This window comes from Vanellus vanellus, assembly GCF_965231255.1.
Source record: "Vanellus vanellus genome assembly, chromosome: 4".
Lineage (NCBI taxonomy): Eukaryota > Metazoa > Chordata > Aves > Charadriiformes > Charadriidae > Vanellus > Vanellus vanellus.
Genome location: NC_138909.1, coordinates 54,022,047 through 54,048,015, shown reverse-complemented (window position 1 = coordinate 54,048,015; position 25,969 = coordinate 54,022,047). Strand labels below are relative to the sequence as shown.

General features: G+C 35.8%; 1 protein-coding gene across 3 annotated transcripts in view; it reads right to left on the bottom strand.

Annotated features, from left to right (window-relative positions):
* Positions 1 to 25,969, bottom strand: part of RGS12 (regulator of G protein signaling 12) — a gene marked incomplete at its 3' end in the record, with an annotated part of 83,144 nt that overhangs the window by 20,488 nt on the left and 36,687 nt on the right. For all 3 annotated transcript variants that reach the window (XM_082482289.1, XM_082482290.1, XM_082482291.1), the window contains exons 3-11: positions 22,144 to 22,165; positions 14,951 to 15,120; positions 12,382 to 12,474; positions 11,047 to 11,190; positions 6,429 to 6,608; positions 4,996 to 5,149; positions 3,664 to 3,740; positions 1,693 to 1,893; positions 663 to 736 (exon numbers count right to left, since the gene is read on the bottom strand). In XM_082482289.1, the coding sequence (XP_082338415.1) occupies positions 663 to 736; positions 1,693 to 1,893; positions 3,664 to 3,740; positions 4,996 to 5,149; positions 6,429 to 6,608; positions 11,047 to 11,190; positions 12,382 to 12,474; positions 14,951 to 15,120; positions 22,144 to 22,165 (1,115 nt within the window). The remainder of the gene's footprint in view (positions 1 to 662; positions 737 to 1,692; positions 1,894 to 3,663; positions 3,741 to 4,995; positions 5,150 to 6,428; positions 6,609 to 11,046; positions 11,191 to 12,381; positions 12,475 to 14,950; positions 15,121 to 22,143; positions 22,166 to 25,969) is intronic.

Genomic DNA, 25,969 nt, shown 5'->3' with positions numbered 1-25,969 from the left:
GAAAGCTTCCTCTTGAAGCATTTACTCAGTTTGAAATGCTCTTGTAGGCCCGCATTTCTCCCACTGATCCTTACTCTGGTTGCCCCCATCTGAATTACTTTTTAGAGATACCCCAATCTCACCATTACCTGTAGAGGAAGCACTTAGCATCCGGCTCTAAATCTAATGCGTATCAGTACCCAAACATAGGCAGGATATCTAGCTTAGGCACTTGTGCAACTCAGAGAACCCCCATGCTAAATGTGTATCTCTTGCCTAAGTGTTATTGCAGTCTAAAGTAAAAACGGATTTTTACTTTAACAGAAACTCAAGCTGTGAGTTAACTGCAAGATGTGGAAGTCAATCATTTTCAGTTACAAACGTTAGGTCACATTCCTTCTTCACATGAGACTCTCTGGTTGATACTAAGGTCTATTTCTTCTAATGTGCCTGTACAACGAATGGGAACCTCAGATCCCCTAATGTTGGATTCTGGATAACAATCTAAGATGTTGCATTGCATGGCTAACTGGATTGTTTACCAGATTCAGCCAAATTCTTTTCTGTATTAACTACTGTTTTGCTGCTCGGGTAACTGGCAATATACTTTAATGCACTTACAAAAAGTAAAATGGAAAATGGGGTGGAAAATGCCAGAGGAAGATAGTATTTTTTACTCTTACCGAAATAAAGTGCGTTTTTCTAAACGTAGGTCCCGAGACTCCAGGATGCTACTGTCTTGGTGCAATACAAGTGGCTACAGAGCACACATCAGGAATAAAAGAAGAGAGAGCAAATGGATTTTCAAATATGTAAAAAAGAACAGCTGAGTGTTTAAAAAAAAATTGCAGATAACTTAGAAAATTTTTAATATAGGTTGCATGCATTCTAGTGGGTATTCATTTACAACATGCAACATGATTAAAGTGTATTTCTTTTGGCTAGTTGTGAGACAATGACCAAACTTCAACTTCCACTGGAGTCAGCATGTATTCAGGAACTCAGTGTTTTAAAACAAGCCTAGGTCCTTCAGCTTAAATAAATTATTACGTAGAATGAAGCATCAGAAAATATGGCAAGTTAACAGTCACTAAAAGATTAGGCACATAACTATGCACATTTGATTTTTGTCACTGTAATCATCGAGATTGATCATAAACACAAATTTAAGACAGCAAGTGTTTCACATCCACAACTTCTCTTCAAGTTGGAGATATGTCTGTTGGACTAAGAGCCATCACCCCCCAACTACCTAGACTGCTGTCTTGGAAATTTTCCTCAATATTAAAATGTATACCTTAATTCTAGCATGAATTAATCTCATTTCACCTTTGAACAACTGAATGTCATTGTGTTTCTTTGCTTTAATGAAGTACCATCTACTACAACGCATTTGTTTTCTTTGTAGTTACTTTCAATAAGTACAAGCTAACCATTCCCCTGGCCAAACTACATGGACTAGATACCTAAATTAACTTATTATTATAAGGACATCCTTGTCATAAGCTCTCTTCTGCTTTCTGTAATGTAGATACCATAACCACAGTACTCCACCAGTTCTAGTTTCACTAAAAATCTCCTTCAATAAACTAGCATTGCCAACGTAAAGCTATAGGTAGAACCACGAGAGACGTTACTATTGAGAGAATGTAACTCCTTATTAGTAAAATTAGAATGAAATAGATTTAAAAGCATCACAGAAATATGCAATACCTTATCACCTCCAACTAAAAAAAGGTCCACTGCAGCTATGTTAATGCCATGTTTCTCGCAGAGCCCAGATAGCACCTCTTTGATAGAGAATCCAGATTTGACAGCCATTTTGCTGGATGAGCCATCTGGAAGGTTTATACAGCAGTATTTAGGCGATTTCTCTTTATCTGGTACAAATGCAGGTAACCTTGAGGCTTCAGACTTGACAAGAGAAAGAAAGAAAAGTCAGTGCCCAATGGGAAAATCAGGAATAAGCATAAACTTTTAGAGACCATACAAATCAAACTAAGCCAAGAAGCATACTTTCTACCCTGATTACAGTTTAGAAACCCTTCAAAATATCACAAACATCTGATAAATTTAAATCCTGAAAAAAAACAACCAAACATTTAAAGATAACAGCGCTGCACAAATCTAAATGTATTTCAAGAACAGATAAAGTTTTAGACAGCAAGTGTGTAAAACAGGTTACAAGATTCTCAAACTGTAGAGCAGAACTCCTAACCAAAAAGTTTAAGTAAATAAAATCTTATTTTGCTTCCAAATAGTTAAGTGTCTGTACTCAATAATGACCTGCTGATGTAAAAATTACCATTGGCACATTATGAATTAACATGAGGAACACCTTTAAACATCAGGTTCCTCAAACAAAATTTCCTCCTCTTTTAACATAATCTGAATGCTACATGTAAAAATACACCACAGAAAAATTAAAATGTTGAAACAATTCACTTAATGACCATGCTTTTTTTTTATTAAAGGGAAGAAAAAGTACAATGTGCTGGGTTAAGGCTAAAGGGCACAGCATTAACCTTCATTCTAGAGTAACAGCAGAATAGTAACATTACTATGAAATATCAAAAGAACCTTTGAAAATTTAACATAAAGCTCACTTATAACACTACAGACACTACACAGACTCTACAAAAATACTGTTTTCAACAGCCTTTTAGGGTACTCATTGTGCTTTTTCTCTTCTCTAACTTGCTGCTTCTTATCCAAATCACAGTAACTTTCTGACTTAAACCAGTTGGAGCGGGAAAGAGGGGTTGTTGCTTTACAGAGGCTTTGTGCTTTCTGTTTAAGATAACACTTTTCCACAACGGGAATAAACATGACTGCCATGCTTGCTTCCCTGATCAATATTTGTAGCATAGGCAAAAATTACATAGTTACTAGAATCTAGTCTACTAGAAGGATATCAAGACTACAAAAATTTTAAAAATTTCCTTTATATTCTTCCTCCATATCAACGTAGTTAAAATAAATTTAAAGTATTACATTTATGTTCTATTATTAATATTGTTTTAATTTTGCATGTCATTACATGCATTTTACACTGAATATAGAACTTGATGGTTAGAACTCACAGCATCTTCAGTGATTATTTTCCTACATACTATGATTAAATCAGTGTTTGCAACGAAATTCCCTACCTCTTTTCTCAGATTTTAGAAGCAGAGGTAACTCATAATGACAAGAAAAACAACTCTCAACTTAAAGAGAAAGAGAGGAAAGAAGCCCAACAGATACTGGTACCACAGAAATCAGCCTAACACAACCTGCATACACTTCAAGCAGAGGGAAAGTTTTAACATGTGGTTGTTCAGAACAAAATCTCAAAGCACTGGTAGGTGGAAAAAGCTGTTTATAAAAAGCTACACTAGGTCACTTTGAAAGGCAAACTTTTATTCTGGAAGTTTACTGGTGCCTGAAGTTCAGGCAGACAAGATGCAAAGGATATCCTTCTGCTACAAGGGAAAAATAAGAAACAATATATGAACACAACCTCTATTACACTTCTAGTATTCTAAAATTGCTTAATATTACATCTTGCCCTCTAACTATGTCACTTAAAGACCCTTTCTCAAAATATTACTTCAAACAAATTACTTTACACTACTTAGAAAATTAGTAATTCATTGTTTTCACTGCTTCCCCATTTCTTCATTATTAAGAGTCGGCCATTACCAAGTCAAGACTAGCAGTTGACGACATGGAGCCTTGTGATTCCCGTCTGTATGATAATCCATTGGACTGAATAGAATCTGTTTGTGGAAAGAATCAGCAATCAGTAAAAAGGTTTATTTTTATTATTTATTATAATAGAGAAAGCTATTTCAAATATTAGCTCCTCTGGTCAGAAAAATTAATTGTTTTCATTAAAGGAATAAACACAAAATCTTCATACTGTGCACTGAAGCATGGAAACCAAAACAATATACAGTCAAGTATTTCTTGGTTAGGTGGCCCTTCAATAACCCTACTTGATTTTGTATTTAAAAAAAAGAAAACAAAACAAATTAAACCCCTTTTCTTTTATCTCAAAATGTCTTTAAAAATTTTAAAATTATTTTACTTCTTCAGATATTTTGAAGGAAGATAAAGATTTTTAAAGTGCAAGTGCAGTGTTAGAAAAATAAAATCTAAGACAATTACTAGTCACTTCCAGAAGTTTAAGTCTATAATCTTAGGAAATGCTTCTGATGTCTTTTCACATATAAGTACAATGAGAACACTTAAACTATCCATTTGAACAAAGATATCTTGTAGGTCTGGGCCTTTACTAGAAAATAAAGAAGAAACCACAGTAACAAGATGGTCCAGATTTGGTGCTTTGGTGGAATTTCTCTATTATTTTTAACTCAATGGAATGAGTTAATGCAAAACTTTCATCTCTTTCTCCAGAGGCAGTGCACAGGTGCTTTCATAAGGGTACTCTTCTTTAAACTCTCAAAAACAGTTAAGTAATAAACCAGCAGACTACAAGGGTTTTCACAACTCTGACTCTCCTTTTTTTTTTTTTTTTTTCACTTTAGTCAGGGAAGGTGGAAACAGCAAATGCATGTGTTCAAAACTGAACATACATGTGTGTTACTAATAAAAGAAAGAAAGGTAGGATAATGCAGATGGAGGAATTTTTAAATAGCTGTAACTATAGCACTATTTGCATGCACAGCTCCTGAACTTCTCTGTAAAGAGTTGAAATTATCTTACTATAAAAATAGTAGCTCTCTGCTTGAAAAAGCAATTGCCAGGACACAGAAATGCAGTCTACTGGAAAGCATAAAAAAGTATCTTGGAAGTCAGTAAAAACAAATTTTAATATTTTCATACTTTTCTCTATTTATTTATTCATCTGCTTCTACAAAACTTCCAGTGATACTAGCTACCCTATGGCCTTGACAGTTTCTCTTCCTCTGTCACACCCAAGGATGCACATAGATGCAAACTAAACATGATGAGATTAGTCACGTCTATTATTGAAACAACTTTGAAACAAAGTGGAATATGAATACTCACCATTTGGATAATCACCATTTTCTTTTCTCTTCTGTGATTTTCCCAAACTCTTACTTCTTGACCACGAGAAAAATGTTCCCCTTTTTTTCTTCTCAGTGTCCTCTTCTCCTGACTCTTCATTTAAAGATCTTCCTGATTTTGATTTACCACTTAACTATCACAAAACACAAATCATTGGTTGGATCACAGCTATAAGAATATTATCTAAAATAAACCTTCCCACACTTTTTCCCAAAACAAGGGTGTGATGGTCAGGTTAGCTGCCTTATTTCCCCCCTCACAAGTATATATGCCAGCATACCTCTCAGTAGCAATCAAAAAAAAAAAAACCAACAAAAAAAAAAAACAACCCAACCCAGTGGAAACAAAAAGAAATACATAGATGGAAATGTGCTACTTGGTAGGGAGTACAAAACAGTAGCTGGAAACCAGCCGCAGAGAGCTCCTGCAAATATGAAAGAACTCTCCACAGCTCACTAGTAATGCCTAAGTTCATATGGAGAGGCCATTTACCTTCCTTTTAAAATAAAGAATTTCACTTTGGTATTTCACATATTTTTCCTAGGCTAGGCTTGAACATGAATTGCATTTAAAGATAATGACAAAGTATTGTCTAACATTTACAAGTATAATCAAAGTATTATTAGTGCTGAAGAATACAAACATCAGGAATGTTTGATATGAAACTGAACTAGCTTTTAACAAGCTAGTGTTCTTGCTAAGATTATTAGAGTATTCCTTAAAATGCTACTTTTAAAAAGGTCCCTAGTCATAAAAATACATAATAGCAGATGGGCTAATGTGTAGTGATTGACATGAAAAATGCAAAGTTATAATTTACCCGTATAGTTATGTAATACTATGGTGGTATTATCTCAATGAAGAAAAAATAAACTCTAAATAATCTTAGGAGATCAATAAGACTGCTGGTCTGATTTTTAAGAACTGTATCTGTTCTACAAAGAATTATCTTAGTTCAGTAGGGGCTAAGAAATTTAAAAACTATCCTCTGCAAAGATGAGTTAGATTAGGTTAAGCCTTCTCCAATAACTTCTGATAAAATGTCTGCTCTCAGCAAAGGTTAAGATATCACATCTTAATTCCAATATTCAATCAAAATAAGCTTCTGAACTGATGCATTAAAATAATCCTTATTTTTTATTTGTACACATATATTTAAATAATGACAAAGATTTAAAATTACATTCAGGAAGTCAATAGCTAGAAATCTGATTCAAAGGTATAGATTTAAAAAAAAAAAAAAAGTATTTTTCTGAGTACATAAAGATTTTGTAATTATATTTGCCAGCACCACCAAACAAACATTCTAATTGTTTTTATTAATTGTTTTGTTATTATCTTTGATCTCCTAAAGAACTTGAAAAACATTATTTAAGAACATAGTTTTCAGGTAACAACAATACAAAGGTAACCTTTTTCGGTGTTGAGATATTGGACTTCTCTGAACTGATACTGTGTTTAGAAGTGGGGCTGCTGGGAACACGCTGAGGATCAGGAAGAGGACGACCTTCTACTTCAGCTAAGATGCATTCTTGGTAAAGTGGGGATTTGAGAAAGCGAGTGTAGCTATCAAACTTCATCAAGTTAAATATCTGAAATTAAAATGCAATGGATAATGGTTACATAAGCTTAAATAACACATCAAGAAAATGAAGACAACGCCACAAAATTTAGGACATTAACCTGTAAACAGAAGGAGGCATGACTTTGTTTAGACCTCGTAAAATACACTGCACCATTTAAAATGAAGCATAATTTGATCTATTCCCTTAGCACAGGTTCATAAAAATGCTATAATTTGTGCAAAGTGCATGAGAAGTTGAGATGCTGTAGACTCTTGACAACATCATCCTCATAGCCATCTTTTACTGCATTTATGCCTTCGTAGGTTCTATGCGAAGCGCTTAACAAGCTAGCCATTTTAAATATTATTTAAAGATTATTAGATCAGTACTATATGTGACACGATTAAATTATACGGGTGTGTTTTAAGGTAGCTGTGAACAAGAAAAAATTTTGTGGTCTAAAACACAGGAATATGATATGAACACAATATGTGATAGTTAGTATGCAATGATACAAGATACACAAGTTTAATTATTGACATGGGGAGGAGCAGAGAGTCCTTTACAGCATTACGTAATGTCCATGTTCCCAATCATAAGGGGGAAAAAAGGTCAGTATCTTTGGAAGATTCAATAATCAAGGTGCTGTAAAATAAAGACCTTCAAAAAGAACAGTTTACATAAAATGGCTGCTCTGGGCAAGACCAACATTTATCTTTAAATACTTCCTTCCTAAATAGGAAGGAAGCAGTTCTATACCAGGCCTGGAGCAAATGTCTGGCGCTAATGTAGCCAAAACTACATTTATGAAAGTAAAGGAAGAGTTCTTTCTTAAATGCTAAACAGAATGTTTGACTTTCTTGTTCCATTTTTGCAAACCTACAGTTTCAACTGAATTCATACTTTTACCTTTATATCTTCTCCAGTGATCCACTTGATCTGAAAAAACAGTATGAATGCTGCCTTCTTTGCACATGACAAATTCCCTACAAGCGAAGAACAGTATGCGCCACCCAACTGGTTATGGCACTCCCAAGAGCCTACAAGGAAGTCCATCACTAAGCCACAGTGGCCCAGTTGTAGATGGAAATAATTTTTCAGATTGTGCAGAAACACCCTTCTCAACAAGCATTAGCCCAAAGCTTTTCTGGCAAACAGCAAGATAACGTAGAGAGAACTTGATCCTGCAGCATCACAGGATCCTAATTCAAACTTGATACTGACTTTCACACTCTTGCCTTCCTCCCGTATATTCCCATTCCTGCCTAGGTGCTACCTGTTGTGTTTGTTGGGCCTTATAATGTAACGTTTTCCACAGGGTAAACTATGGAAAAAATACTTTTGTAGAGCTAATTTTGCCAGCTTAACATGCTCAAACAGCACAGCACAAAGTCTGATGTGAACCTCAATGCAGTGTCAGAGATTTCCCACTTGAAAAACTGCGCACAAAGGGGAATCTCTGTCTCACGCTATGAAAAATAAAATCCTTCTCTGACCATGGGTACACTAGCAAAATTCAAAAAAGACAACTAGTTTCAGAGTACACGTGGTCTTCAGGCCAAGGCTCAACAAATTATGCAGTATACACAACACACATAGCTTTGAAACATTTCTTGAGTTCTGCTGAGCTTAAGGATTAATACTGTGGTGTATTGCCAAAAAAGCATAAAATACGGAAGAGCAATTACAAGAAATCAAAATGCCTCAATATCAAGGACTCACAGATATACTGATGATACAAGGTTATTAGGGAAAAATAGTAAGTATAGTCTGCAAACACCAACACAGATGCAAAAACCAAGCTAACTGAAAAACACAAAATACTTTACCTGTCCTTGAGGTTTTTAAGAAAAGAAAACTGATAGAGAGGTTACACTCCTCAACAAACCACAATATTTTAAGTTAAATTCCATTTGTGCCCCCAAAATATACGACACGATTCTACAGCACAGCTAACACTAATACTCTAAATTTAATACAGTTTCAGGATGAAAAACAAAGCTTTTCAGAGTTGCCTCCTGTCACAGAATCTAGCCCCAAAAGAAGATAAAACTGCTATTCCATGCTAGGTAGGGAGAATAAAGGAAAATACTGCAGAGAACTAAGAGACTCAAGGATAGTTACTACAGAGATGAAGTCTGCAGATTAAATATATTTAATACAGCAAAAACATCCCAACCTTTTAACTTTGCTGGACAGAGTGATGACAGCTTACCTAATTTACCTTGAGCTGATCGTCATCTGCCCTATGTTGCTAGCCCACACTACATCCACAATTTCCTATATTTAGCATTACTATCATATTAATTTACACATATTAATGACTTCTGCTTATTTGGGAAAAATCTAGCAGATGTTATTTCTTGTTCTTACAAATGAGAAAGAGAAATACAGCTTATAAAAGCATAATTTGAACTTTACACATAATAAGGGCAGAAAAATTTACATCCATTTACGCAACTCTAAATGAAGGAAATGATATTTTATTCTTATTTTAATATTGTCTGGGGAGCTACACGGTCTTGCACCCAGAAACACTCAACATGCCTTTTTTTTTTTATTCTATTCTAAGAAACAGTGAAATCCTAATTAGGTATTTTGGCTGCATCCACACCATCATATTAGAACACCAATATATTAGAATACCTAACAACAGGCTCAAGGGCAAATTTGTCAGGCTATGGACAGAAAGCAACTTCCAGCAGCATTCCCAACAGGCAGCGCTTGAGAGATAACGGCCTTAGCAGTGCTTTCCAAGGCATTTTCACACACACACTTGTGCAACTTCACTGCAGCCTTACAGCAACACTCCCTATTCCCCACCATCATGTAACACTTACCCGACAACCACCACAGATCAGCACCCTTGCACTCTATGCTCAGTGCTGAAATCTTAAAAAAAATCTTGTGAAAGACCACAAATGCAGAGCCTTCGCATTAATAAGATGGTGTCACCACCACAAGCTGAACTTTGGAGTCTGTGGGTATGTTGCAACAACTACACACACCCAGAGTTCTGTGTTCCTGAGGTCATGACACCCATCAGGACCACAAACTGACCTACTGCAGAACCACCACTTAGTGAAACCAAGATGTTAAGGGCCATCAAGGCAGTTGATCACCCAGCACCGACCTCAGCCAGGCAACTCACCATTAGTACCTCAGCTGGCGGGCCAAGCTCCAAGGCCGCTTACTTTGGCAGAAGTAACTCTCCTCCTGCTTCACCTAATTTTTCAGTGGGAGGAACGGGCCTGACTGAGGAATCTGATGGGAGAACTACAGAGGCATTGATAATTTGAGAGAAACAGGTGAGGTCCAGACAGGCCACATAGCTGGGATTAGAGCCACAGCAGGACTTCACATCAGCATTTTCACCCACCCTATACGCCCTCCAAACTAAGGACTCGGCGTTTTCAAAGAAGGAAGAAAACCTGCATCACCCCAGCCATCAGACCCATAAGAACACAATCTGCTCCACCAAACAACTGGGAGAGTAGGAAGAGGAATTCAGGCATGGGCTCCACAAAGCCAAGATGAAGAATACATGAAAAAAATCTCTGAGATGATCATGGCTGGTAATTCCCACAGAAGCCTCAGGGCTTGGTAGGTGCACGGCGGGTAGCTGTAATGCTAGAAGCTAGCAGACCAGCAGTTAGCCCTACCTTGCTATCTCCAACTTCTCAGATGGAATAAGATATTATACCCACCTGCTCTTATGCCCCAAAAGCATGCAATCTGAGGTCGCACTAAGACTATGACCTGCTTCATTTATGCTGTTAAAGATATATACTTGATTTCTAAATAACATGATCTCAAAATTATTCTACTAATAAATTATTAGGGTAGGAGCTACCAAAAAGATTACTTAGGAGAAAAAAAAAAAAAAGACACTTAAATGCTATAGAGAATGTGAACTGTATCCTGTTGTTACATAACTGTTCTGAACATCAAAAATTATTTAAAATGCATCCACTTCAGAGGTCTTCAGACACCAAGGGTTTAACAAGCTCTTTGTTTGACAGTTCTATTGAAGCACGAGGGAAGGACTTCTTCAATACAACAGACATATTTTACAAACCACTTTAACCAAAATTAGACACTATTTGTATACACAATTGTCCACTACAGAAAAGAATAAGCAACCATATGCAAACACCATATGCAATGCTGTTGCACCACATGGCATTATTTACTTGCACTAAACCTTCATTTCAATAACAGCATTTTTCAGATTATTTTTTAGTTAATGTCGGTTTGCCACACATATGCAAATATACAGAAAAAGTCAAGCCACGTTCCATTATACAGTCTCTTCCTATTCTGCTAATAGAATCTATATGAACTCAACTTCTCTCTTTTTATGCAGAAAAGCACAAAATGCACAAAAGCTTTTGTAGATTCTAAAGCACTTCAGAGGAAAAGATAATAGGCATAAATGTCCAACAGTCCCGCTTTCTATGGTTACCTGAAGCTGCTGTTCCTTGAACATATCTGGATGTGGAGAATTGAGAATATCATCTGCCAACTGTGCCTGGCTATCAATATTAACTGGGGTTGTAGCTTTGCTGCACAAGAACTTACTGAAGATCTCCCGAGCTCTGTAAGAAAGCTACAGAAAAGAAATGCTAAATGTATGTTTACTTTGCAAACTTATTTTTATACAGGTATTTTTTACACTGATATATTCCACACAGAAATATACAGCCACTCCAGTTTCCTTAATATATAAGCATTTTCCATTTAGTAGCTTTTGTTAGTTTGAAGCATATAAATAGGGCTTTTCCTTTAAAATTACAAATATTCATCAAATATTTCTTAAGCTGTAAAAGTTGCCATCAAAATAAAACTTAAAATAATCAAGCTATGAAAATAATAAAGGTGAAGTACATCAAATGCTGTCTTACAAAGGAGAATGGATTTTTTTAGATTTTAGGCCTTTTACATAGCAGTTACTATTTAAATAAATCTTCTAAGCTTCAATTTCTAGAAGTTAGAAAAATGTAAACATATATTTGAATATTCACTGTTAAAAACATTCATGCTCTGTTTTTAACTTGTTTACTTGAAACACCCACATTCTGGAAATAATGAAAAAACCCAACAAACTGATCTCAAAGCTCTTAAGGAGAGTGTTCAGAAAACACACTGTTCGAAGACAAAAGAAAGTGGGAAAAATCTCAGTGGTCCACAAAAGAGCAAAGAGGGACTTGCAAGATGAAACCATTTCCACAGCGTAAACCTGACTAGGTTCGGCTGTGTTGTCAACAGAAGTGTTGCCAACCTGCACAAAATTCAAAATTCACCAAAACTGCCTGACCAACGTTGGACTGTCTTAAAAGGATGAGATGCAGATTCTCATAATTTGTGAACAAACATGACTACACTTACAGCAGCAGCTATAGCTAAGTTAGTTATAAACACATTATCTTGGCTAGTGCAGGCAGTCTAGCTGAAAGAGCACAACAGAGACTAATTTTCATCTCTCCTTGACATATTACATTAACTTGCTCTGCACTCCCTTGCACTGGGTGACTGCAGCCAGCCATTTTTCAAAATCCAGTATACCTTAGCTCATTTTTACAGAGCTACCTCTACACTTCACCACAGCCTAAAGATATCTAACATCTTAAACCTGGGACAGTACTTTCAGGGGACTGAGAAAATTAGACTGATGCTCCAACCCTATTTTAGTAAAGTCGCAGTACAAAGACCAAGCACAGCTCCAATAACTTCAATAATCTTAAAGAAGTAACAATTTTTAATAAGCAACACCATATATTGACTTACAACATTGACTTACCTCTTTTTTATCATGTGCAGGTACATGGTTAAAATATTCACAGGCTTGCCAAAATAAAATATTTTCTTCACTAAATTCTTTCCGTAGAAATTCCTAGGGGAAAAATAAACAAATAAATAAATGTCTTATAAATAAAAGTAGTTACTTGCCATTTCAAACAACATATTTATAATGCTTGATAGGAATATTAAAGTTTACATAATGGTAACATTTCAATCAGTCTCACAGTCCATTTTTCAGAAGAAAAGTAAAAATCAATGCATGTCCAATATATGCCTAGTGCTTCTCTTTCTCATTTCTTTTTAAATGTATACAATTGAGAAGAATCCATCAAGTTACAATTAAATGATTTGCATGTACAAAGTTTGATACTCATGTTACGTAGTGTATAAACTAGTGAATAAACTTTTAATAAAAATTTAAATAATTTATAACGACATTTAAAAATCACACTGTAAACCGGCTGTCTTTAATTGCAGTTCTACTGGTATAATAGAGTAGATGTTTATTGAGCAGTGCCCGTAATCAATTCTGTATTCATTCAGCATCTTTTTGCACCACATGGCAACTACAAAAAATCGTTTATCACTGCTTGTTAATATGGTTACATGGGTTTCTCCTTGGAAAATGCATTCTTAGAGAAAAAATCTCCCAGTACAACAAACAATAATTAGGACATTTATATTGTAGCATACAAAGGTCCAAATGAAGACTGGGACCCCATTCAATTGGGAAATTGTACAATCACAAACTGCCTCTGATTCAAATCTGTATAATTCAATATTCTCTCAGCACGTGTTTCTTGATATCATTTTAACCATTGGTGGGGGGGATATAAAAAAATTAACTTAGTCCTCTAAAAAAATTATTTAGGCATTCATGTAATTGGGATGACACTTGTTTACACTTTAGAGCTTTAGTTATCAGTGTTTAATTGGAAATGTTATTTTAAGACAGCCTGCAAGCCACAACCTTCACTCCGGTGTCACACTGGTAACACTCAAGCTTCCTGAACATAAAAGGCAGTCTCAGAAAGAAATGTAAGAGGAACCATCACAGAAGTATTTAAAACTTAACTTTATTTGTGCTTTTAAGATTTACATAGAGTTTAGGGAGTCCAACTGTAAGAAAGCAATTGAGATAAACTACAATACAGGGAGTCTAAATCCACCAGCAATCTCTCAATTTAAACCAGAAGTTCTTCGAATACCTAACCTGAGACACCAAAGGTATAAAAGACAATCCAGAGAGTAGTCAGGGGACCTTTCTGCGTTTTACATGTAATTACAGATTAAGAGAGAATCAAATTAGTGAGCAGGAACTGGAACTCAACTGCTAACTTCCCCACTCAGTGCCTTCACTATGCATCTACAGTCTCCTGCCTGCTTTCCTTCTGGCCACGTGATTTGGGCACAGCTGGCTGTACAACAATTCAGCTTCGTCAGGAAGACTGCGTGGTGCCCCAGTTGGAACATTATGTAGCCTAGCCATTGCCACACATGGCTGGGAAGTTGGAGATGTTGGTTTGAGCCACTTGAGGAGGGAACTTGCAATCAGGTCTCTCACTTCCTGGATGACTGCTCTAATCAGCAGACTATTATGCAAAATGCGAGTATTTGCAAAACATGCAAAATTGCTTCTTCTTAGAGAGTAATTCCTGCTCTGTGACAAAGCTGTCCTCAGGAAAGGCCTATGCATGCTGAATTCCAAATGCACCAAGATGCTTACTATGCAATCATAAATTAAATGCCGACGTTCCAATGTTCTTTAATACTGGCAGAAATCTGTATCCTTTGGCTAGCTATAAGTGAATCCCTTCACAGTCCAGGGGCTTTCTGAGCTTCCCTTTGAAGGAGTGTTAACCTATCACTTGGAAAGGCTTTTTAAAAAAAACAATAACTTTTTTAGGCACCATGACTCGGCTTTATACCAGACTCTAAGGCTTACACTCTTAAGTGTGTGTGAGTAAGTTTACTGGTGGCTTAAAAGTAATGAGAAAAGACAACTAAAGTTTCAGTAGCAGTCCCCCAAACTATATCAGTTTTCAGATGGACTATAACATCAGATTAAAATTGTAATTTTTCTTTCAGTCTGAGAATAATTCTCAGTATCTAAGCAAAATCGTTAATAACTCTTGGGCTACACTACTAAGAAAAATGGAAAGACAGGGGATATGTGTCCAGGATACATTATTTTGTATACATTTTTTTGTATTTTATTATGTATCCTGTTTTCAAAGGCTACAGATACAAATATGGCCAAATGCAATTGTTTTATAAAACGGGGAAGGTTTATAGAAGTTCAGATACAAAGCAAAGTATAGCCTTCATTTTTAAATGAAACTTCTGCTATCCAGAAATGCATGGCAGTATTTGTATTACTATGAGCGCTTACTCAAATGCGAACCGGTTTAAAGCTAGAAAGATGCTCAGTTAACAACTGTGTAACAAGGAAATCCTGTCTCTTGTCCTATGTAAGCATAGTGTCAAGAGAGAAAAAAGAATACAGAAAAATTACCGCAGCAAGATCAGGTATTTTAAAAGGCCTCTTACCATCCCTCAAAACTTACCGAAAAATATTTAACACCAACAGGATCCTGAAGAAGACGCTCAAATGAAACAGCCCAGCTTGCAACTCTTCTTTCTCGAAGTCGTCGGCAACTCTGTACACTGGGAAGACTAGCATTGCTACTGAGGCTATTTTCACTGATGCAATCTTTTAAATCAGTACTATTCAGCTCTGTTGAAAAAAAAAATAAAAAAAAACCAACAAATTTGTCAATAAAATATTATTCACTTTTACTCTTCAGCAGATCCATGACTCCCTTCCAGACTCAAGCAACATGGTGTAGCTGGGAACCTCAAGCTGAGAAATGATAGCATTCTTTAGATCTCAAAAAAACCCAGGAATTTACTTTGCATTCTGAAAGACAAATTAAGAAGAACCTTTAAAGAATTCAGGAAAACAAAACCTTCTGTAGCAGCGTGACTGTAATAATTTCAAGTATTAACCTTAACCTCAGATCATCTTTGTCAGGTATCAATAAACAGCGTATGCACAAAAAATTCATAAAGAAGTGACCCCTTGTTCACAGAAGTAGAAAGGTGAAGAAATGTCTGCTCTAAGTAAAACTGGCAACTGTATACAACAGGACTCTATTCGCAAACTTGTCATGTATTTGTTGTGTGCCCTTTTACAAATCACCACGCTCTCCATCTCTCAGTCTCCACAAATGTAAAATTGGTATAGTAGTACTCACAGATAGCCACTTCACAGAGGGGATCTGAGGTTTAATTAATTGTGAAGACACAACTAAACAAAGCCCTAAGCTACCTGGTCTGATCTCATAACAGAGCCTGCTTTGAGCAGGAGGTCACACTGGAGAGACGCCAAACTGACTGATTCCACGATAAAGGGATAAAAAAAAGCAGACATTCAATTCTTTGAAAAATTAGCAATAATAGATGCAAGAAAATAATATCCTCAAATAAAAGAGATGATATCTTCAATAATCCTATGCTAAATGCAAAAGCAAATATACAGCTCACAATAAATGTAAACTGACTGAGAAAACTGAACTCACAATCGGTAAGAAATGGCCTGTTCTTCACAGAGATGTTTTTATTACTGTTTATTTTCCTCAGTTAATCACCTGAACTAACTAAAGCTAGGAGTAAAAAGTTATTAAGCTATTTATAAAGATAAGAAAAATTAAAGAAAAAATACTTTTAACACTTCATTTTAAAATGTATTCTGTAAGAAATATTCACTTTCTTCTGTGAGACATATGAAAAAGCATAACTAAGTCAACTGTTAGCTTCATTAGAGAATACCTGTCACCACAGTGAAACTATTGTGAAAGAAGCTAATGTGAATCTGAAGAGAACTGTATCTAAATTTATTATCTGAAGTATTTTGCTTTAACTCTGCAGGTGGATACGTTTTATTTTACAGTCCAGGATATAAATAGACACCCACTTCTTGATATATCTGGAACAGTTTCAGATACTGCCTCACTCCTAAAGGGTTCAATCCCCAGTGTTCTCCAGCGATGAATGATCAAAATTTCCTCATTCCTTTCAGGCAAAATCAGAGAGGTAAACTCATCCCACATACCAAACCATTTAAACCTACTTGGCTGACACAGGGAAATTAGAGAGTAGCCACATGAAGTGCTCAACTCTAAATCCACAAGTCACAGTGCCTTAGGACTCAGAAAGGATTACAACATGGTAGGCACCGCGTCATTAGCAGGTCAGCTTTGCCTTCCTCCCTCCAAGTGACGGCTGTTCAATTTCCCTATGGCAGGCAGGAAGACCAAACGGCAATTAGTAACTGGGTGTTTACACCAGTGGGTGACTGCTAACTACCTTTAATCACTAGCAGCTGCTCACTCTCTCCAGCTTGTCAGAGTTACATTTGCTCTAAACTACAGCAGGTTCTCATTCCTCTGATAAGCTGCCGACTCTGGAGGTCCCATGAAAACAAATGAACCAAAATCAGATTCCATTTTCAATAACTTGGAGAGATACTGGCACAGGTCCTCCAAAGTGTTAAAGCAGCATTAAGGGATTACTCATTCACGGTAAACTGTCTCTGTTCTAGTGGATTTTATTTAGCTAATTCTGTTTTTTTCAGAAAGAACTAACTGAATTCATATTCAACCTTGACACTGCTTTGTTTTCCCTTAAAGCAAAAACTGCAGTCAGTTTGCTTTTAAAATCCGTACAGATTTCTTCCGGGGTACCTGTCACCCTGAAAACAACACAGAACAAGGTTGTTTCCCAGAAAAGTCTTGATTATTGTAGTTTCTTTTACCAGATATATTAACAGTTGCAATTAAAACAGCTACAACCTACTGCAGATACACCATTTAGAATCAGAGAAAAAGAAAGGTCAGGTGGGAAGAAAAAAAGCCCACCAACTATAACACTAGTATGCAATTTATCCAAATCACACTTAAACGAAGACGGTATAAGCCCTAACTCCTGCTCCACTCCCCTTGCAGAGGAATGTTTCCAATGTAAGACTTCAGGGTCAGGTTTCTCAAGTCTCACAACTCGTGCATTCCTAGGTACACACAGCCCACCTTGGACAGCAGGAATGGAGAAACTTTCCAACTGAGTCACATATTTCATCTAATCATCACTCTGTCGTGATCATTAGAGGAAATGTAGAGCCCTGCTTCCCACCCCCATAATCCTAACTGCAAGGCTGTTGTGCAAAGCGGCCTCCCCCTTCTTATTAAGTATTTTAAAAGCCAAGATTAGCTGTTGGGAATCTCAGGATGCCAAAGGAGTTTACTGTGAAAACCCCGACTCGGGTGCACACAAGACTTGGCAGTGTGTGGAGTTTCCTAATGCCTGCCTTCCTTTCTCCTTACTACGTGGAAGCATCAACACATCTTGCATTACCTGTAAAAAGGGGCTCCTTACTCAAGCATCCCAAATCCTAGGGACCTAAAATTTCTGTTCTGTTCAAGAACCACCATACCTAGCAAGGAAGCTCTACTTTCTGTGCAAACTCATTCAGTTTCATTTACTACCTTCTGCAAATAGAGAATTCACACAGAGTGGTTTCTAAAAATCCCAGAGAAAAAACAATCTTTTACACCTTTTGTGTTTACGCATTCTGTGGAGGTTCTTGGTTTTCTTTTACAAAACCAGCATTATGTAGGACAATGCAGGCATTTAATCAACTGAAATCTTGACAGTATACAGGATAAGATGGCTTTGAAAGTTTTGATTTAAATAATATAAAGCAGTAAGTCTGAATACAATTAATTAAGGATGTTTTTCTATGCACTTGTTCATAAAATCCGTATGGATTTCTCAATCTACAAATACTTTTTATTATTGTGAGAAGCCACGTGTATTCCTTGTAATGATCGAAATGCATAAATTCATATAATTAAGATATTCCAGTTAATTACTAAGTACATTACCTGGATAAAGCTGATAAGAACCACTGTGGTGCCACTTAATCAAATACTTCAAGCCATTCACTGAAAGCCATCCTTCTGAATCCATACCAGGTTCAGCTGTAATGTCCCGGAACCCATTGGGTGCATATTACTCTTACTGTACGGCACATTGTTCCTCTGCAACTTTGGGATAAGGGAAGCTAAAGCATTTCCCCCCAGCAATTCCTGGTAGCCTCTAACACTATTCTAAACAAATCGATTCTTTACCCTCATGGCTTCAAGCAGAGGAAAGCAATAGTATACTTAACACAAAGCATTATAAAATGCTACATAAATAATTTAAAGAAAAGACCTTTTGCCACTGCTGCTAAAGGAACTTGAATTATTTATGTTACAGTGGAACACAGCTACAAGAAGCATGCGCTGCCAACGTAACTGAAAAATAAGTAATATACCTGCTGCAGGAAATAATCCAACTGTATTTATAGTGTAAACAGCAATGTTCTGTTTTATTTTGGATTTCATTGTGGATTTTTTGCTCTATCTTCTTTAGTTAATTTTTAAAATACAGTTTTACATTATTTATTATTGTAAACAGCAGTTTCCTTTCAAAAAATTCTTTAAGAATGCTTTTCCTTATGAAAATTCTTTCCAGGTGATGAACACCAAACCCAAAAATCAGCAGAAACTACAGCAAAGTAGTACCTTAGGAAAAATCACGCATATAGTATCTGTTGTGCTGAAGTATTTGGAAATAATAGACTTCAGCTTTGTGGAACTGATCTCTGTAGAGAATAGCAGGTAAGAACTGTCTTAGACTTTCTCAATAGCTCAGATACCTCACCTCACCTGTCAGGGAGATTAATGATGTCCCTCTATTCGATGTCCTTTGACCTTAAAGTTTTCCCTTTGTAAAGTGCCATCTCAGTATCAATAGACAAAGTCAGACATTAGCTGGGGACTATTGATCATCCCTGTGATGATTGAGACAGCACAGTGCTCAAAACATCCGCCGCAGCCTGTGTGCTATGTACACATCCTCACTATTCCCACAGTCAGCAGGAATGGACAGTTTCCGAGATGGGAAGTAGAAATCTGCTAACTGCAGGTCGCTGTAGCGACATAAAATGGTTTCTGGCATTCCTAGAGCATAGGTACTGCAGATTAATTGATCTATAGCAGTGATCTTGCATCTAAGCATTATTACAGTTTGCATTCTGATTGTCTGCAATTCATCAAGCAAATCAATTACAGTTAAGAGCTGCTACTGGTCAGCATCTCTGTAAAAAACACTAACTCAAGTACCTTTATCTTTTACATGTTACCTATCTTGCAAAGCTCAAGTGCAGAGTTTTGGCTAATAAGAACATCCCAGCCTTGCACAAGCTGAGTTACCATATAAAATAAATGCAACAAAGGGTATAGTTGGTTTCCAGTGGCTGGCTCTAATGTAGTAAAAGCTGTATGACATGAGGCTTCATTGACCTTGGAAAGAAGATGTACAAAGAGCTGTCATGCCTCCTATTATACTGAAGGGATATATAAAAACACCTAATAATTACTTTTTACGCATAAGTTTCCCTTCCCAGATGAAAGCTTAACAACAGTACTTACAGTATTTATTTGTATGTACAAATACTATTATTAAGATTTAGTCTAGGGAGGGAGGTATGCACTGCTATACTAATGGCTACACTGGTAGCACCTAGACATGCCCTCAAACGTGTAAATCTGTGGATCTATTAACAAATTAGTGAAATTAGAGAAGACTGGAAAAATTTCAGTGCTGTGACATATTCAATAAAAGTGAAAGCCTGAAAATCTAATTCAGACATGAATCAGAGCTTTTTACTGAATGTAGCTCTAAACAAAATGAATTAGGATTTTATTTCATTTCACTTTTTCTGGTTACAGTGTCTGGTTCTTATTTTCCAATCGGCTTTCTAGGTATTTAAACACTGATTCAATATTACTTAGTGTAGTTCAACTACCGCTTTTTACACAAGTTACACCCCCCCTTCTAAAGTAGCATATAACAATGAAGAGAGTCCATGTTAAATCTTCAGCATTAGCTGAAAAAATACGTCATACAACTCAGCAGAAAAATGCATGTAACTTATTGTCTGTTCTTTCACCTCTGCAACCAACACTTCCCTTAGATTTCATGACTTCACAAACCTATATAGATAGAGATATAGATACAGCTATGGAATTTGAATGAAATACAGAAGTCATATTGGAAGAACTGAAAATAAGCGAGATCTTTAAAATAAACTTTCAGCTGGAAGCATAAAGAGCTTAAAATTACTATCAATGAGTAATATCCTAGGGATCTCCAAGTTTGGATAAGCAACAGAAGTAAAATAATTTTCATTAACATGGAACAAGAAACCTTGTGGAGACAAGGCACAAGTACATTCCATTTTAGCTTAAAAAAAAAAAAAAAAAAAAAAAAATCTTTTTTTTTGCCCCTCAGCACCTGGAACCTAATTCAACTACTTACACAAAGTCAGTCTGTGCTTCATCTTGATTTTTATATCAAACAGGTAGCATCTGGAGAAAAAATACATACTTTTCCCACAAAAGCATAGGCTGCATTTTAGAAACAGAAAGCAGAACAGACACCATTTTTTTCTGTTTCCTTCTTTTGTCACTTTGCAGACAAGGCAGATACAATATAGAGTTTATCTTCTCATCTAGACAGAAGTACTGTTACAGCAGTAGACTGTGTCAGCAGTAGAGAAGGAAAATACCTGATAAAGTCAGCCAGCCAGCCATTGGAAAATGGCTCTATCAAAAGGACCAAAACAGTAACGTTTCTCTCAACTGTAGTTTTAGTTTTGCAAGGAATCAGAAATTAGGACAAAATGGAGTTTTGTGAACAGTATTGCTAATTTTGCATTTACATTTGTATATAATATAAAAAATTATCCTTACTATTCAAAATATTTCTTCAATTTCACTGCACTAATTAGAGCAACATAATTTGTCCTGTTTTTATTAAATAAAATTTTCTTGTACTATTGTCAAAGAATAGCAAAAGTAATAATATTTATGTAAGTGAGTTTCTTTGCAGGACCAAGTGAACCAACTCCTGGCAAGCAAGACAAGTGAGAAAAGCCATCTCTTGTATACTCTAAACTATACAAATTCCTTTATTCCATTAAGGAAGCATACTTAAATTGTTTCAATTAACTTCAAAGGTTCAGGGAAATCATCTAATGTTTAACAAAGAGTGGACGTCCTTTAAAACATGAAAGCCATGTTAAAAATCAAAACAAGGAAGCTTAGGTGACAAAGACAAGTTTACTTCGAAGTAGTCCAGAACAGCAAAAGCTCCATGCTGGGATTTTACAAATATCAAATGACTTACCCCCTTCTCAAAGTGCCTCGCGCTGTAAAGAAAATTCAACCTCAACAAATGCACCAACACAGCTTGCAACTTAGGAGCTAAAGCATCTCTCTTCAAAAGCAAACAGGATATGTAAAGGACAATAAAGCAGAGAACAAGACTTCATCTACCATCCAATTATATGAAATTCTACCAGCTCTGCCTCTTTATTATTAGGAATGAAGACGACTAGTTATAATAAAAACGTCCATAGAGAGAGAGGTGGAGAGAGGTACTACCAAAAAAATTATGCAAATAAATCAGTGAAAGTATGTGAACATAATCCTGCAATATTTTCATTGGCACAGTTCCCAAAGAAGTCACAGAGTTCTGCACCACTTTGGACTCACGTCTTGTAATATATCACCTTATTTACCATATATTATATTGCTTAATGTGGAAAATTGATTCTTTTTCATTATAAGAGTAAAAACAAGCTTCAGCTTACCTCCATCAGAAACAGTTGCTGACTGCAATAAGAAAGAGAAAAATATGTGTTACTTAAGTTTCATGGTATTAGAAATCTCTGAGCTTCACATAATATTGAAGTGTTAGCTACTTTTACCATTTTATTAACAACAGGTAACATGAGAGAGGAAAATCTAAAAGAAACCAGCTGTTACTTTCTCACAGGTGTTTCCTCCCCACCGTGAAATCCACCCCAGGCCTTTTAACCACTGTCCTGGCACTTGATCCCACAATATTTACTGGACGAAGTACTTCCTGCTGTGAGTAGCTACAACAGTCCTTCTTAGACGAATAGAGCTAACTGGTTGGTATATGTGAGAAAGCAGGTACCTTAATACTGACCTGAAAAGGACTTAAAATGAAAACAATACCTCATATACTTTATTTTACTGCAATATCTAGACATACGTGGAATCAAAATTAAAATTTGGTATTTTGCCAGATAACTCTGAAAACATCCCCTGCCGATCACTTCTGACTTCCACAGAGCCAAAAGGATCTTGAGAGTGTTTCCAATAAGCTAGGTAAGAACTCCTCACCATCTCTACAAGTATTTTACATCAAATTTACAAGGACAATTGGTCTTCTAGTGAAATATTGACGTTTATGTGCTAAACTTCTCACTTTGATCACAAATTACCCCAAGGCATTTCTGTAAAAACAAGTAGGTAACCATTTCCCAAACGCATACTCCTGAGCTTGCACCTGGACACGCAACTGAGTGAAAAACTAGAAGGGCAGCTGATTTTTAGATTGAAATTTGTATTGATTTTTAATGGCTATTAAAAAAAATATTATTTTAATTTGGGGAATCTTTTCTTGGTCATTTAAAGTGTCCTTGAACATTTAAATAACTTTTTAAATAGTTAAAAAGCAACGCTTTTATTTTGTACTGCTCTTTAAAAAGCCAGAGTTGGTGGACCTATGTATCTACAACATTTCCAAGATGGAACACACACAAAAGAAAAAACCATACATATATACACAACTCAAGAGAAAAGCTATTTCTCCATAGTTTGTCTGCATTTTCCAGCCTTGGCAACAAACAGTCCCCCTCCCCTTCAAAATCCACAAAAACCTTTAGTAATCCTTAAATGAATAATATCTTCCTTCCTTCTCTTTTCTTTTGCATTTCACCACAGTATTTCATACTGCTGTTAACACTGTCTGAGGAACATCACTTGTCATTAACTGTTGTGGCTTCACTATTCACATCAGCAGCAGAGGATCTGATCTAGTTTTTAATATGAGTGTTTTGGAACTTTCAAAGTCTAAACTGGTCCCTACTGACATCATTTCTCTGGTGCTAGTTCAGATAAACACAACTACATCTTTCATGGAGAAGATCAAAAACATTATGGCCCTTCTTAGTTTAACTACACAAAAAGAAATGCTTCTGAATCTGTGAAGCATAATAATATTATCAAACGCATATCCAGGCCTCTTCCATTTTTTAACAGCAATGTTTCAGATAGCAAAAAATTACTACTGTTTTGGGTACAGTTCTTCAGTGAGGCTGAGGACATCTTTTCTACTTCAATTTTGCACATAAGTCTAGCAGGCATGTTATGCATTCAGAAGCTGTATCTTAATTCATGCTTGTAATTTAGAAAATTTAATTTACATTACTGAACCCCGTTTTATAAATATGATTGCTTCTTATTTCTTACGCATGTACTGTACAAAACAGCTGATGAATAAAAAATTTCAATGTCATTTCTCAAAGAAAGAAGAAAAGGATGAATCAAAGTAACAGTATCAGTTTACACAGTAGACAGAAAAAATAAAAATACTTTCAAAATATATACATTTTAGGAACGGTCATTTACTTTGGCAGCTTGCATGAATGTAGATTCAAACACCAAGTACAATTCTCCATGTTTTTGAAAGGTATCAAAGTAAAATGAATAGGATTCTTATGACAGTAAAAAGAATATTTACACTACTTTTCAAAAACTGGGAAGTTAAATATTGTAAAATATAATTTTAAAGGAAAAGTTGTGTGATTTCACAGAAAAGCTCAAACATTACAGTAATCGTACTACTTAATTAAGTTCTATGGACAATGAGATACCATTTTACCTCAATCCATTTAGCATAAATTAATGCAGTGAGCTTTCTACTCACTATGGGTTGGTTTTGTGTGTTTATTTTAAATGCTTTAGCTAATGCATGTTACATTACATGTATCAACATCTTAAAATCTCTCTAAGCAAGGCCTTAGTGATTGTTACTATGTTTAAACATTAAAAAAAAAAAATCACCCCCAGGAAGAACAGAATTTCTTATCCAAATATCAACCACCTATTTCTGTGTTATTAGGGTATTTCAAATTTCCCTTTGGTTTTGGTATATTCTAACTATATGGCATTTTTTTACATTGCAGTGTCACTAAAACTACCCAGCATGTTCCAAGTGTTATCAGTTTACTTCTGTAGATGACAAAATACAATTTAAGAATAATTCATTAAATTCATTTATGTAACTGAAATAAATCTACTTAATTCAACAAAACCAGCTACAAACTAAAGCTTATAAATATTGTGTAAGAATTTACAATAATATGTTCAAAACATGTTCATGAGTACTTAGAAATCTTAATATAAACCTGTCAGAAACTGCATGCTGTCCACATTTAGACAAAGCAGTTTCTTTTCTAAACTGTTCAGCTGAAACTTGTCTAGATTTGTTCAAAGGTGTAAGTTGCAAGACCAGATTTTTTTAAATACTATGATGATCTCATTTTTAAAATTCACTATATGTTTGGGGCTGTTTTTCATTCTTCAGCACTCACACTTACCACCACTGGAGGCTCTTCAAGACAAAATTTGATCTACTATACAGACAAAGTTTGATTATTTCATGAAATTTAACACTTACCACATACTTATTAAGAACTACCTATTAGAAAACACATGTATTGAAAAGCTATAAAATTGAACAGTTCGCGTGTGTAACCATTCTGAAAGATGAGGAAGGATAGGGTATAACCCTGTGCCAGTTAGGGCTAAAGTGAAGATTTAAAAAAAAAAAAAAAAAAGTAAGTATGTCATTCCAAATGACAGGACATACACGTATTCATTTTGTAAATGTACATACGAACTATCACCCACAGATAAAATCTAATTATATTCAACCCTCAAATCTTTCACAACCAGATAAGAACTGAAAATTAGTTCTTCAAATTACTCTGACTTCCAAACTGGTCTAGGAAAAAGCCCATGGTATATGCCAGGACTTTGATGGTAACAAACTACCAAAATTTACAAAATACATCTAGTTTAGGGCAACTAAAACGTCTTCCAGTATATCTCTTTGTGGGAACTCTGCTGGCTCATCTAGCTGGATTAGCAGCTGAGGGATACAGACACACACACCCCACAAAGGTGGAAGATGCAACTCTGCTCCCTAGACTTCAGGGCAAGATCTTGATCGTTGTGATCCAAGTGAGAAGCCCAGTGCCAGGGCCAGTAAGCTGAACAGTGACTTCCCAGTTATCATACAACATAAAAGATGTACTAGGGCTCTGTAAACTGGCAAGCACTTCAGCATATATTAGATAGCATAAAGTTCTGATTAAGAGAAAACATGTAAAATTTCTCTTTGTATCATCTCTCTTTGCTAGGTGGAAAAACCAGAAAGGCCCATAAGTTTTTTGATGTCGTGTTCAGGATTTGCTTGCAACAAATCTAAAAGAGTATTAGTTTACTATAATTAACGTGGAGAAAACTACTTTGGAGTACATAAACTTTTTGTTGCAGTAGAGAAGCAGACAACATAGTATCTTGAACCAACAACAGGGTTAA